At 41.9% G+C, this 14,813-nt stretch overlaps 1 protein-coding gene across 1 annotated transcript in view; it reads left to right on the top strand.

Annotated features, from left to right (window-relative positions):
* Positions 1-14,813, top strand: part of Rere (arginine-glutamic acid dipeptide repeats) — a 315,130-nt gene that overhangs the window by 204,371 nt on the left and 95,946 nt on the right. The window contains 1 exon segment of the mRNA XM_047522366.1: positions 8,358-8,456. Coding sequence (XP_047378322.1) covers positions 8,358-8,456 — 99 coding nt within the window.

The raw sequence follows: 14,813 nt of genomic DNA on the forward strand, positions 1-14,813 counted from the left end.
TCAGGAAGCCTGCTGCCAGGTCCAAGTGGCCTGGGGTTCTCATGCAGTGTCACAGGGCTGGACTGGGACTGAGGGGGATGCAGGGCAGCCTGAGAAGTTGAGTCACATGTGAGGTGTGGCCTGGACATGTCATGGCCTATTTTTATTTGCTTCTAAAATAGTGTGTTTTATTGGGTTGTTGCTGTCACCAAGTACAGGCAAGACTAGTCATCGTACACTGACCGGTGGTTTCTAGAACTTAATCAGTGATTTTCAGACTGAGTAAATGTCATCCCCGTCAGGGTTCCCTGGTCTTATGTGCCTTTTCCTGATAGCATACGTTTTGTTTTGTTTACGTATTTCTTTCCTCTTTGAGCGCTGGTTCCGTCCTTTCTTCTACCTACCCCCACCAGCTCCAAGACACACGTTAAGAAACATGCGTGTACTTGCTGTGTCATTAACAGGAGGCAGTCTTGGTGCTGTCACTCCCACCCGAGTGCCTGTCCACAGCTGCACGTTGGGATGCTTGGAGCAGAGACTGTGTCTCTGACTTTTTCACAGAATGTGGGTTTATGCAGACGCTAAGCCTTTGGGTTTTGTTTTCTCATCTTGGAGCTCTGGCCACAGAGTGACAAACGCAGAAGGGCCAGTAGTTGCTAGCCCCTGTGCTCTGCTCAGCAAACCCTGCCCTGCTCCTGCTCTCTTCTGCGCAGCCTCAGGGACAGCATGATTCCTGCGACATTGCTGGCACCTAGAAGGTGGAAGAGGAGAGGGAAGACTAGTTCCTTCTGAAAATCAATTAAACCTTTTCCCTCGGGTTTTACTCTTAGTAGTTAAATTCTGTGTTTTTGCCATTGTCTGGGAAATGTGCTCCTATTGAATATTCAGACAAATTTAGCCCCTCTGGTGCCTAAGTAGTGTTATTTGGTGTGACAGTGACCAAACAAAAATCAGCATTGTGCTTGTAGTTTTAATTCTCATTTCTTTAGCATATACATGTATCATACTTTATACTTGATGCTAGGTCATTGGTGATATAGGTATGCATGAAATGTATCTATATCTATGAATTATGGTTTAGGAGAAAAATTTTTAATTTTGTTTTTGACAGATTTTGTCAGTATTTCTCACTTGTTGAAATAATTGAGATAATTTAAATTACGTGAAGAACTATAAGAACGAGGGTTCCAAATCCACTTTTTTTCCTTTCTAGATTATTTTAATAATTTCTTATCTTGTGTAAACAGCATTTTTGCATAGTAGGAGACTGAGATCGCCTTTTGTTCTTAGTGGACTACAATTATTTGATATTCAGCCTGAAAGCAGGCTGACCTGGGCTTTTTCTGCAGTTGTTACAATAGCTACGATTGCAGAAGGATGCTTTGGTATAGTAGAAACTGCCAGGTACAGTGCCATTTGATCTAAAAAGGTCACAGGAAAAGGGACATTTAAATTAAGTTATAAATTACAATTGAAGAACAATATTTTGATGTGTGAGACCAGAGATGTCAGAACCGGGAGATGTAATTCATGGGTTCATTATGGAACAGAGGTGCCTGACAGCTGAGCCATGCCAAAAGGAAAATTTATTTGCAACATCATGCAGACAGAAAATGGCAGCTCAGATGAGAAGCAGGAGTAGAAACTTGAAACCTTGTGGTAATACAGAGTTTATGCTAATAAGACTGCCGAGATCCAGAGATGTTTAATGACTGCTGTAATATAAATGAGGTGTTCAGACATGTGCGCATTTTCAATCTTATTTAAATTAAGACCTTGTCTTTGCTCTATAAAATAACACACTTTATAACCAGGCATTAAGGTCTGTTCTCTCACCCCTCTGTCCAACATACAGATTTGCTGAAATTTCAAAATTGTTTAGAGCAGAGTTAAAGCTTGAAACAAGATTTCTGTCCGTGGCAGCTTTGAGGAAGGATATAATTTAATGTTTATGGCAATTCAGGAGAAGTTCAATCATGAGTTAATTAAACTGTAGGCAGTCATTAAGTATTATTTATTCTTTTGAGAAACTTGCCAGTAAAGCACTTATATATATTAAATTATAGAAAGTAATAAGCGGGGAATGATTTGTCAGGCAGGGTGAGAGGAGCAGATTTAACTTGGGCAATTATGCAGAAATGTGTTTTTCTACTCATGGCATGGTACTCTTACTGCTAATCCTTCCTGCAGATCAGGGGCTGCAACAAGACAGGGTAGATGTGCAGTGACAGTCAGCATTGTTGGCTTGTTGACCCCTGGTTGGGTGGCCAGTCTTGTGTAGGAGCCGTGCATCTGTAGTACCAGCGCCATGGAAACACCACTGCATGGTGCACAGCTGTCGTACATTTGAGCGTTTGGCATGTGTGTCTCATGCAGTGCTTTCCATTGTTTTGTGACATAGCTGGTGGTGTGTGCCCATTTGACAGATGAAAATCTCCACTCAGCTGATCTGGGACGGAGGTGGCAATGAGTCGGCCTCCTGCCTCCAGTCCTTTGCCATTTTTGCCAGGTTGCAGAAGGCATTGGAGTCCTTTAGAGCTTTTTGTGCAGTTGACAAAATGTGTCCAGTTCCAGATGTACAGTGAGTCAGTGGAGTCGTTTCTGTTGTCACAGTGCAACCACACCAGGTGTTATTCAGAGACTCCTCTTGTGCTCAGCCACCTAGTCCCCTCCTGAGTCCACTCTGAAGAGTTCATGCATGCCCATCCTTGCATGCCATTGTAGCTCTATGGCCAGCCCAGTTATTTACATAAAGAATTGCTCAGCACAGGGCGAGGTGGTGCACCCCTATAATCCCAGTGGCTCAGGAGACTGAGGCAGGAGGATCGCCAGATCAAAGCCACCCTCAGCAAAAGTGAGGTGCTAAGCAACTCAGTGAGACCCTGTCTGTAAATAAAATACAAGATAGGGCTAGGAATGTGGCTCAGTGATTGAGTGCCTCTGAGTTCAGTCTCCGGTACCCACCACTGCCTGAAAAAAGAGTTGCTCAGTATCTCTTTGAGCAGTGAACGGAAAGCTGCTCAAGTTGGACTGCCCTGGTGGATCTCATGGTCCCAGCACTTCTGGGCAGAAGATGTAGTAGAAGACGGCTGGACCCTAAAAGGGGAAGAAGAGTTCACCTATGCTCTTTCACAAGGAACCAAACAAAACAAAAGAAACAAACATTTCGTTGCAGTATATGGGGCAAGCCTGGGGGCCCTGGAACACATTGCTGAAAGACGGCAAAACAGGATAGTTCTGTGATGGAACCACTTGAAATGAATAGTGGATTGGTGAAGAATCACCATTTTTTTACCACATTCCCCAATCATCAATCCTTGGTCTTGGCCCTGGCTTCGGGGAAGATGACTTTCACTTGTGTAGAAGTGCATTTACACACTTTAAAAATAGGCAGACAGATTGACAAGTATTTTTTCTTTGGATTAAAACAAAACAACACTGCACACCTATGGGGAGGAGGTTGCAATAGCTTCTGCTGAATGAGGTCTTCCTGCAGTGGTCGCTGGAGTGAGGGGTGGTGTGAGATCTCAGTGCATGTGCAGTGATCTTTTCAGTAGCTCTGAATGTGTACAGTTCTCTGCATTCTGTTCTCTACATTCTCTGTTCAAATTGCATTTCAGATTTTCCCAGCTTGACTTGGCTACAAAATGTACAGAAAGGTTCAATTATCTTGCTTTAATTGCTTTTCCATGGCTAGAAAGTGAAGCAGTCCCCACCCCCACCCCAACATCTTCCTTGAAATTTCTTTTGACAGTCTTCCCTTGGAAAATGAAAGTCTTACATTAAAGAACCTTTGACCTTAGCAATATTGAGATGCCTGCATCAAATGTCTTGAGGATACAGATCATCTGCATGGTCTTAAGCAGGTGTTTAAAATTTGAACGCAACATAACGTTTTTCACAAAATGAAATTTAAATTCTTTAGAGCTTGATGCTATATTGGTGGAGAATGTTTTTAATGCTAGTTCTTTGAAGATATAAGATAGATAATATTTTGGTAAATGTACCAATTTACGTGAGGAATGCAGTCAAAGTGTCCAGTTTAGTTCTTCCTTGATGTTATTTTGGTCCCTCTCTGAAGACAGGAAATCTTCACAATCATTCAGAAAAGAAAGCCTTTTTGAGAAGGGCTTACTTGCTCATAATGCATCCAGCAAATGGTAGAACACAACCTTTTAGGGCCCTCGAGTTTGGGTGTGACGTTTAAAACCATATGTCATCTTGGCACAGTCCTTTCTATTAAGTATCAGAGGGTGTGGCTTTCTTGGCCAAAGAACATTTCTGTGTTCCTTTATCTTCTTGTTGCATCTGCGTCTGCCCCAGCAACTCAAAAGAGTGCCTGGCACAGGTAAGCATGACAGAGCCAGTGCTGCAGGGGTGAGGGAGGCCCTGGCCTGCAGGCACTGTCCCAATGATCTCTGAAGATTATCTGCTTTTGGGAGCTGCATAGGCCCCTGGCACTTCCAGCATATTTAATAAAATGTAGTTACACCCCAGCAGTTACACTTTCCACTCTTGAGCTAACTGTAGTCCAAAAATATTAAGTGAAAAATTTCCATAAATAAGAAATTGACAAGTTTTAAATAATAATAATAGTTATTATTATTGTTATTATTGGTTCTGGAGATTGAACCTGGGGCACTTAACCACTGATCCACATCCCCAGCCCTTTTGTATATTTAGTGATAGCATCTCACTGAGTTGCTTAGTGCCTTGCTTTGGCTGAGGCTGGCTTTGAACTCACGATCCTCCTGTTTCAGCCTCTGGAGCCACTGGAATTTCAGGCGTATGCCATCACACCTGGCTTATTATGGTATATTGTTATAATTATACTATTTTATTAGTAGTTATTGTTACTCTCTTGTTGTGCCTTATTTGTAAAATAAACTTTGTCATAGGTGTGGATGTATGGGAAAACACATTGTATATATAGATAGGGTCTGTGGGATCCATGGTTTCAGACATCCACTAGAGGTCTCGAAACACAGTCCCTATGGATAAGGGGCAAATAGTGTTGTTTCTTTAAAGTTGTAAGACTCCCTCTCAGAGTTTTCTCAGACAAGATTCCTGGTAGGTGAAAATCAGTATTCATTAACATTAAGAAGGTCTCCCTCTAGCAAGGTCCATGTGACTTCTAGAAAGAGGGCATTTTCGCGCAGCTACTAAACACTATGTAGCACAGTGCTGTGCCAGCCCTACTCACTCGGGAAGCATCCCGTCACTTTAGGTAAATAATCCCACTTTGTAGTTTGCATGTATATCTTTGAGTTAGGGCAGTTAGGTTTATATCATGGGGAGGTCGGGAGCAGGAATTTTTGAAGAGACCTGCCAGACAGTAGATCAAAGGAACGGAGGGATTTACTAGTAGTGGAAGGAAGCTCAGTTCAGTAGCTTCTTCAGGGGAGAGTTTTGTAAAGAAGTGTGAATACTTCTCCATTGAATACCTCAGTAGAAATTCAGCTGAGGGGCATTGTGCAGGCAGTGGCCCCCTCCAAGCCAAACGGCCACAAGAAGCAGCACAGCAAGTCATTCACGTCATCTCCTCCTTGGTCCATCAACAGACAGGAATGACATGGGGATTAACAATATGTGATTTCAACTCACCCACTCAGCAGTTTGCTTTTCGAGTGGGGCTTACATTCTTATGAGAAATATCCTGTTATCATGCACATAAAATTTAAAATTTTTCCTGTGTACTGTACCATAGTTTTAATCAGATTTCACTAACTACAGTATTGAGGAGGGAAATTATGTGGAAGATAAGTGGTTTTTATTTAGAGCTTAATTAATTCTTTTGTATCTCTAAAAGGTTACTCTCTAATCTAGAAAAATGATGAAAATTGAGATAAGACTGCTTTCCTTTTTTTCTTTTCTTTTTTGGCACTGAGGATTGAACCAAGGGGTACTTAATCACTGAGTTACATTCCCAACCCTTATTTTGAGACAGGGTCTCACTAAATTGCTGAGGCTGGCTTTGAACTTATGATCCTCCTGCCTTAGCCATCCAAGTCCATGGGATTACAGATGTGCACCACGATGCATTTCTATTTAAAACAAAATATAGCTAACATATAGCCTAATGATATCCTCACAATAGCCCTGAGAGGTTGATGCCCACATTTAGAGATGTCAAAATTGAGGCACCTAGGATGATAAGTAACTTGCTCGAATCATGTACCCACTAAGTAGTAGATCCAAAAGTCCAGGTTGTCTGGCTCTGCAGCCTATAGATTTTCCACACTTCCTTATAGTTGTCATATATTCCATAATCACTTCTTCTAAACCATCCATATTACCATGAGCTTTTTAGAAACTTACAATTTAATCAACTTAATTTGATTTCAAATTATCACACACACACACACACACAATAAAACTTTTTTGGGGGGGGTATTGAATCTAGGAGCATTGTACCACTGAGCTCTATATCCAACCCTTATTATTTTTTTATTTTGAGACTCACTGAGTCACTGAGACTAGTCTTGAACTTGCCATCCTCCTACTTCAGCCTCCCAAGTCTCTGGGATTACAAGTGTTTAAAGCCATCATGCCAGGCTTTATATACATATATATATATATATACATATATATGTGTTTGTGTGTGTGTGTGTGTATAATTTTTTTTTTTTTTCTGTTATCAAGGATTGAGCCCAAGGGCTGTTAACTACTGAGCCACATCCCCAGCCCTCCCCCATTTATTTATTTATTTATTTATTTATTTATTTATTTATTTAATTGAATGGGAAAACAGTTTTTTGTTTTATTTTTTCCATTTTCAATCTCTGTTAACTCATTAAAAAATCCTTGTTATGGAACTTGGCAAATATCTACTTGTTCTAGATATTCGGCAAAGTAAACATCTAACTTTATTTTAAATCTTTTTATATCTCTGAAAGTAGACTTTTCACTGCCATATCCTAGTTCCCAGCATATTGCCTGAATCCTAGTGGGTGAATGAGTTCTGATGAATTGAGAGTTTGCCAAGGGACAATAGTCAAAGGTGTTTACTTACTTAATCTGTCATTTTTTGATTTGGCATGTGTTTCTGAAGGCTCGCCTTAGGTTACAGACTGTGTTAAGCAATGGATATACAGAAAGCTTCTAGTGGCAGGGGACTAGAGGCTTGATGAAAAGGAGGTTCCTAGTGAAGATTTTGGAGGGCAGCTATGGTTTGGAGGTATAGATTGAACAAGAGAATCTTTCTACCTGCTGTTTCTCTCTGCAAGTTGGGCTCAGCAAGTAGGATGGGTGGGGGCTGTACAGGCCGTGGTGGGAAGAGTGTCTTTGCAAGGTTGGAGGAGGTTAATGGTGCCCAGTACTGCCTGTGGGGTTGGTTAGCTTTGACAAGAGAAGTCTGGTCTAAAGGCCATGAGTAGATATACCAGCATCTTCATTCATAAGTACTAAAAAATGAACATAGTGTTAACAAAATTGTTTTCTTTAAAAACTTAAATTCAGGCACTTTAAATGCTTTCTAGTGAATTATTGCAGTAGAAAAACTTAATGCCAAAAGTAAAGAACATAATCTAGGGTGTCCTTGGGCTGCTTCAGGAAAAGTGGAACAAGAGTGCTAGTACTGCTGGCTAGATCTGAGTCTTGGCTCTGTCACCCAGTGGTGCAGTGTGGTGAGCCTCTTTACTTGACCTTTCTGTGCCTTGCTTTTCTCAACTATAAAATGAAATGGTGCGAGTTTCTTTTTCATGAGCTTAAATAAGAGAATACTTTTCTTACAGGAGTAGGGAAGACAGTGAGTGCAAGGAATGTGCCACTTACTCTGCAAAGCCACATGTTCATCAGATGTTTGCTTTGTCATTCTCGATGCTATTCATGTTATTGCCAGAATATTCTCTGCCTTCTCTCCCTCTCTGTTAGTCAACTTTACTATAATAATTACTTGAGATAAATCAACTTAATAAGACAAAAGGTTTAATTTGGCTTATACTTTCAGAGGTTTTAGTCCATGGTTGCTTGGCCCCATTGCCTTTGGGCCTGTGATGAGACAGCACATCATGGTAAAGGAAACTTCTCACCCAGTGGCAGTCAGGAAGCAAAGAGGGTGGAAGAGACCAGTGCCTTACAGTCCCCTTCCATGGCATACCCCCAGTGACATAAGACCTCCCAGTAGTGCCACACTGGGGACCAAACCTTCAACACTTGGGCCTTGGGGCGAGGTTACTTTTTAGATCCAAAGTACCCTCACAGAACAGCAGCGGGCATTGTGGCTGGATGAGAGCAGGTTGCCTGCTGATGGAGTTCTTGAGCGTCTTGTGACCCTTCCGTGATTCTTGTGTTAGAGTAAATGCTGGGCTTGCCTTTTATTGTTGCTTCCAATTCTGCTATTTGGTTCTCCTAACTAACTAAAATTATTGTTTTCTTAGCTACATGAAAGTGGCTATGATGCTGGCAAAGCCTTGCAGCGCCTGGTAAAGAAGCCTGTGCCCAAGCTGATCGAGAAGTGCTGGACGGAGGATGAAGTGGTGAGCATGGACCTGTGTTTGCCTTGTGTTCTGGGCCATCAGGGTGTTCCCTCCTCCACGCGGGACCTCCCTGCTGCTCAGGGAATAGGGATTCATTTGGAAGACAGACTGCCCATGGCATTTGTGAATCAAAAGAGAAGAACCTTCAGGCCTCACAATTACACAGGAAGATTTGACTTTAGTAAGATTAGGTTCCATAGATGATGGGGAAGATGTCCCCAGGTTTCTTGGAGAGGAGAAATGAATTATTCCTTTTGTAAAAGTCAACATGGTTTATTGTCGGCGTTGGTTTAAACCGTCTTGCGATAACTCCCTATTTTAAGGTACATTCACATCAAAACCAGTTGATACAGAATCTAGAGTGGTCCTGGTGACTTGTTTTTATTTTGAGGGCTTGCAGAACCCCTAGCTTCTCAAGGTCATTCATCAAAAGAAGGAGGGATAGACTTGAAATAAAAACAGTAGATTTTATGTGCTCATTTTGTTGCTGTGGTACATTAAAGGAGTTGGAGAGAAAGAAATATGCCCACAAATACAGACTTGCAAACCCTCAGTTCCATCTAGCAGACAGATCCCGTGAAGCTACATCCCCATCTTGTGACTTTTAAAAGGTATTGCTGTAAAAGACTGAGAGATTTCCTGTGCTTTTGCAAACACAGTCTTCAATTGGAGTGTTACTGCTTGATATTTGCCTCCAGGTAAATGAAATTGAAGAGAAGACTGGCCCTGATTCACATATTGATTACGAGTTCCTCACCTGTTTTATGAAGCCTGCTGAAGAAGAGTGTTTAGAAATGGCGTGTGCCTTCTTGATCCTGCTTATTTCATTTATGCAGCAATATTTATTGAGAGCATATCATGTGCCAGGTGTTGTGCTAGGAGCTGTGTCAAGAGCATGAGGTCCCTCCTCAGGGTCTTAGGTTTTAAGAGAGGAGATCATCCTAACTCAATTGTGTTTCAAGTGGTGGAAAAGTACAAAGAATAAACAGCGTAGTTAAGGTAATGAGGTTGGGAACAACTGGGCGGGGGCATCGCCTCGTGGAAGAGGTCAGGAAAGGCAAGAACTTTGTGAAGTGAGGAGGGGAGCCTCTTGATATCAAAGAGAAGAGAATCCTGGTTCGCAAACTGAAAGCATCCTTGGCATGTGTTTTAAATAGGCAGGAGGCCTGGTGCAGATGGGTGCACGCCTGCAATCCCAGCAGCTTGGGAGGCTGAGTCAGGAGGATCAAAAGTTCAAAACCAGCCTCAGCAACTTAGTGAGGCCCTAAAGTGACTTAGTGAGACCCTGTCTCAAAGTAAAACATAAAAAGGCCTGGGGATGTGGCTCAGTGGTGGTTAAGTACCCTTGTGTTCAATCCCTGATACCAAAAAAAAAAAAGGGGGGGGCAGGAATGTAACTGGGGCATAGTGAGGAGAGGGTGTGACTGTCCCAGGGGCAGATCACATGTGGCCTGTGGGCTGTAGCAGGGTGTTGTCTTCTGCTATGCATGTACAGTTTCTGAGTCTGCTGAGTTCCAGGGAGATCCATGGTCCAGGCTGGAACCTGGGGTGGGCAGGACGGTAGCCGTGGTAGGGTGGTGAGTGGTGGCAGGACCTGGGGAAGGTAGAGGCAGGGGATGTGTTCATCCTGGGACTATAGTAAGTGCTGGTGAGGGCTCTGAGGAGTGGGGAAGGACAAGGAGGCAGCAGAGGGAGACAGAAGTGGCCCTGCAGGCCTGGGTGATAGGGCACCTGTTGAATGGTCCCCCTCAAGACTGAACTTGCACAAACTGTGGGTGAAGTTATTGTAACTGCTTTAAAATTACAAACCCTCCTCGATTAGTAGAGAGATGGTAATATCTTAAACATTTTGAATGTTCAAAAATGGCCAAAGTGAAAACATTAAATTCAGATGTTTTGAGAAGTTACATTGATACTCTTCACTGGAAACTATTTATGTGGGTAGAAGTTGACAGGTTTGATTGGTGAGATTTTAAACTCCACATTTTTTGTGAAGAAGGATAAAAGGAGAAGAAGAGGGAATGAGTATGTAAGCAGTACTTGGAGGCTGTCTTCCCTCCTCTTTGCCTGGCTCGGGCATTCTCTTGGTGCTTGGGTACCACAGCAGCTGCTCCCCTGACCTGCTCACCTTTGGTTCTTGAGCACCTCTTCTGTCCTCTCACTTCGTCTTTGTGGTGCCCCCAACCCCCCCACCTTCTCTCAGTTTCTGCCCCCTGCCCCTTCCTTCTTACTCTGACCTTCTGGCGCTGACTCTCTCCTCTCCCTTCTGCCATTTTTCTCATGACCTTCATTCCCTCTGGAATTTTTTAAATACACAGCACAAAGTCCTCTCTTCCTGCTTAAGAGAAAGCTGATTTCCTTTTCCTGCAGTACTTGCTTCTGTCAGGCACGATGCTGACTGTGTCCCCACTTGGCAGTGTGTGCGGGGGAACCTCAGGCCTCAGAAAGAGCCCAGAGTTAACTTTGAAAAACAAAACAGGACTCCAAAGTGGCAGCCATTCCAAGTATGGGATAATGATCCCTAACTGCATAAACTCAAGTTGGTTTGGGCTTATTTTTATCATGTTTGCTTCTTGTTTCAAGAAATGTTTTGGCAGTCACCCAGCCCTTGCAGAGCCTAGGGATCAAATGGTTCTCTGATTTGTAGGAAGCTAAGCTTGCTTTTTAAAGCTTCCACAGTGAATGAGAGGGAGTGATTGAATAATTGGTAGGTTGAAGGAGGCGTCTGATGTATGTATCCAAATCTTTGAATAGATTTATGTGGCAACAAGGCAGTCCCTCTTTACCTCGGTTGCCTTTGACTGTGAAGAAACACCTGCTGTGTTCAAGCGGCCCCCTTCTAATGACTTTGCCACTTTTTCTCACCCTAGGAATCGCAGACGTAAACAAGTGTGTCCACCCAAATAAGTATAAGGACCTACCTTATTTCTTCTCACAGTTTTCTGTACACTTTGAACATTCTAGTTATTTTTAGACTTTGTTGTCTCTGGTGTATTAATTTGATCTCACCAGCACCAGCAAAGCTCTCCACAGGTTGTTGCCATGGCCTGTATGAGAATGCTGAAGTGGCTGCCCCTGTGAGAGGGGTGACCACCGGTGCCTGCAGGCAGGAGTGCCCGCCAGCTGTACCTCCTGATGGGCAGGCTCCCTGCTCCTGGAAGGAACTAGCTTTTCTCCCACCAGGATGGAGCCTGACCCTTCCCTAGCTGGTTCAGCCCTCTGCAGCCACAACTGTCAGCCCCCTTCCGAAGTGTGCCTCTCATTTGCATCTGTTCTGGCACTTGTCCGCTGCTTCCTCATGCTGACTTTCATGTCATGATCATGAGCTGGTTGTACCTCACAAACTTTATTTCTGAGCCGATTGCCTTCCTAGTTTGTAAACTTATTAAGGTGAGGATAATGTCTCTCCCTGTAGGGGCTTGAAAAATATTGATGGCACTTTGTTTAATTAAGGTTATTGTTCCTAAAATTTCTTTACTCAGCTCTTCCTCAGTCCAGCATTTCGAAATTTGTAATAGTTAATATTATTGAATTAACATCAAAAAACTCTTACATGCATCCAAAACTGACCTTGAAAATTTGACTTTTGGAAAATGCTTTTCAAATTACTCATCATCATTGTCATTTTTGTCAGCATCATCATAACGTCACTCAACTGTTTCTTCCTAAGTCTCTCAGATCACTAATTCTGTAGATCTGAGACTAAAAATTACACTAGAAGAAGCCTTTCATCTCACACCTTCTCTCAGTAATTGCTCTGACAGTTTGTGTGTGAGTGTAGATATGGTATTTCTAATTGAAGTTGCTTTGGGGCTAAGATTCTTTAAATCTTGTTGCTCTGAAGTCAAATTTGTGCCAGTTTGTCAGATTCTGTATCAGATACTGCAAAACAGTTATGCTTTTGTGGAGTGACTGCAAGAAATGCTTTGGTTGCTGGCCTATAGTGTATATTTTAGGTAAAATACAGTGGGTCAAACCAGGGAAACATTCTGGAAGAAATCCTAGGTGAATTTATGAAGCTTTTCAAATACTATGGTAGGGCAGGGACAGAGCCACAAGAAATGGCCAGATGCCACCTTTGACTGTTCTGTTGGTGATTAACCAATTTCACATACATTTATGCTAAAAATATGATTCCAACCAGGTATGGTGGCACACGCCTGTAATCCCAGCTACTCAGGAGGCCGAGAAGCAAATTTGAGGCCCACCTGGAGTGTGTATGTAATTCCGTAGTAGTGACTTAGTAAATAAAATATTATTTCTTTTCAAAAAATCATCCAAATTGTTCGAACTTAAGAAAAAGGAGGCGCTACATATCAGAACCTCAAAAGCAAAACCCCAGAAATCCTAGATTATTAGGTTTTTAATTAAACATGATGAACACATTTAAATATAACACAAAGGCCCTGGGCTGAACTGCACCTAATCGAAACAGATTAAGTCACCCTTCCATGCTTGGATAGTTATTAATTCTGTTTATTTATGCATGCAGGCTGAAGGTAGCGCTGGCTGCTGTTGTGTTGCTGCTTATTGCACTGGGATTCCACTGCTGCTTGATGCTGTGCTCTTAATTAGCATTCAGCTGTTGATTAGGGAAATACTGGGGATGTTAATTGAATTCTTTTTAAAATTCAGGGCCTGCTCTTTCCTTGTGCAGTTCAGCCTGAGTTGCAAGGTTGTAAGATTGGGTGTTCCACTGAGCTGGGTGTTTTTCACCCCTTGCTTCCTGTCCTGTTGCCTGTTACTTAGTTTTTGAAGTTATTTTCGTGTTGAATTAGCTTTCAGCAAAAATCCAGGTGCTGCATATGTGAAGGTTTTGTTGCTTAGAGTAGTACAGCAGAGTGTTTCCATTTCATCTTGGCTAACAGTAGCTTTTATCTTGAAATATGCCATCCATTAAATATTTTATACCACTTTTGATGTCATACATTGAGGTGAACAACCTAGATAAAAATAAACTGAAAATTTTCTCCAAAGATAGTAATCCATGGTAGTGATAAACCTTAATTGGCCATGTACATGGATTTATTTACAAGTTCATAAATTTTAAAACATTTAAACCTTCCTTCAATTTAAAGCTGGTTTATCATAAATATAAATGAAAATCCTTTCAAAATTGACATGACATGGCAAACTAATTTCCAGAGTATTTGTAACCCAGTGAACCAGTGTGGCTGGTGGGGGAATTACTCGGGCAGAGTGGCACGGCCATTTGCGCGGGGTCTCCCCAGAGGTCCTCAGTACCTTTGTTGTACCCTTTTTGGAATGTCTGCTTGAGAAAACATTGTTTTCATTGTTCACTCTTTCAGACCAGGCATCTGGACAAGCCCAAAGACAGAGCTGCTTAGTGGAGTAAAAATACAATAAATTTTATTTACTGTTTGTGTGGCAACTGAAGAAAATATAATTCACAGCAAAATCAAAAGTTAAGGCCCTGGAGAGCAAGAGAGTGTGGAGGTGAATGCAGAGGAGGGGATGCAAGGAAAGAAAGGCTCCCACCACCTTCAGTTGGCCTCACGTGGGTTTCAGATACCCACAGTCCTGATGTTTGGTTTTAAAATTTCACATTCACAATATGGGGGGGAAGGCTTAGTTGTATGATACCTATTTGAGGAACTATATAATTTCCTGAGTTTTTGGCCATTTTATGTAGTCATACAAAATATGTGAAGGGTAAGGGGATCCTGTCATATAGGTCATCTAAGATGAATCCATTCCTTTTCTTCTTTCAACAATTTTTTTTGTAAATTTCCTCTACTGTTAAGAATGCATTATAGAAACACTGAAGGTAATTAAAACATCATCACTAAACACCATGTTGTACATTTTACTTACTGTTTCTTGTGATCATTGGGTCTTTGTTTATGGTTTTATGTTATTGTAAACTTATTTTATGTGTGCAGATTTGCATACATGAAAATTGAACCATAACGTTAAAATTATAACTTCTTCCCACCCACCACCCACCCCCATGGTGTTGGGGATTGAACCCAGGGCCTTGTGCATGCAAGGTAAGCACTCTACCAACTAACTGAGCTATACCCCAGCCCTGAAGTTATAATCTTTCTAAAGACATTTTAATGTGAGAAATCTTACAACTTTACTTGGTAATTTCACTATTAATCTGAAAGACAGACATGCATGTTCGATGAATCATTGAATCATGTACTAGAAACTTAGTGAATTTGGGCAGAGGGGTGAACAAACCCATGGTCTAAACAAGTTCTCTGTCAAATTCTGGGCCTATATGCCCAGCCCAGAACTTAGTTAATTTTAAAATGAATCAAAGTAGATTTTTCTCTTTACTCCTACCCTTCTTTCAAATGAAATTGGTAACTGTTTCTGAAGAAGAACTGA

The sequence above is a fragment of the Sciurus carolinensis genome, chromosome 1, assembly GCF_902686445.1.
Source record: "Sciurus carolinensis chromosome 1, mSciCar1.2, whole genome shotgun sequence".
NCBI classification, from domain to species: domain Eukaryota; kingdom Metazoa; phylum Chordata; class Mammalia; order Rodentia; family Sciuridae; genus Sciurus; species Sciurus carolinensis.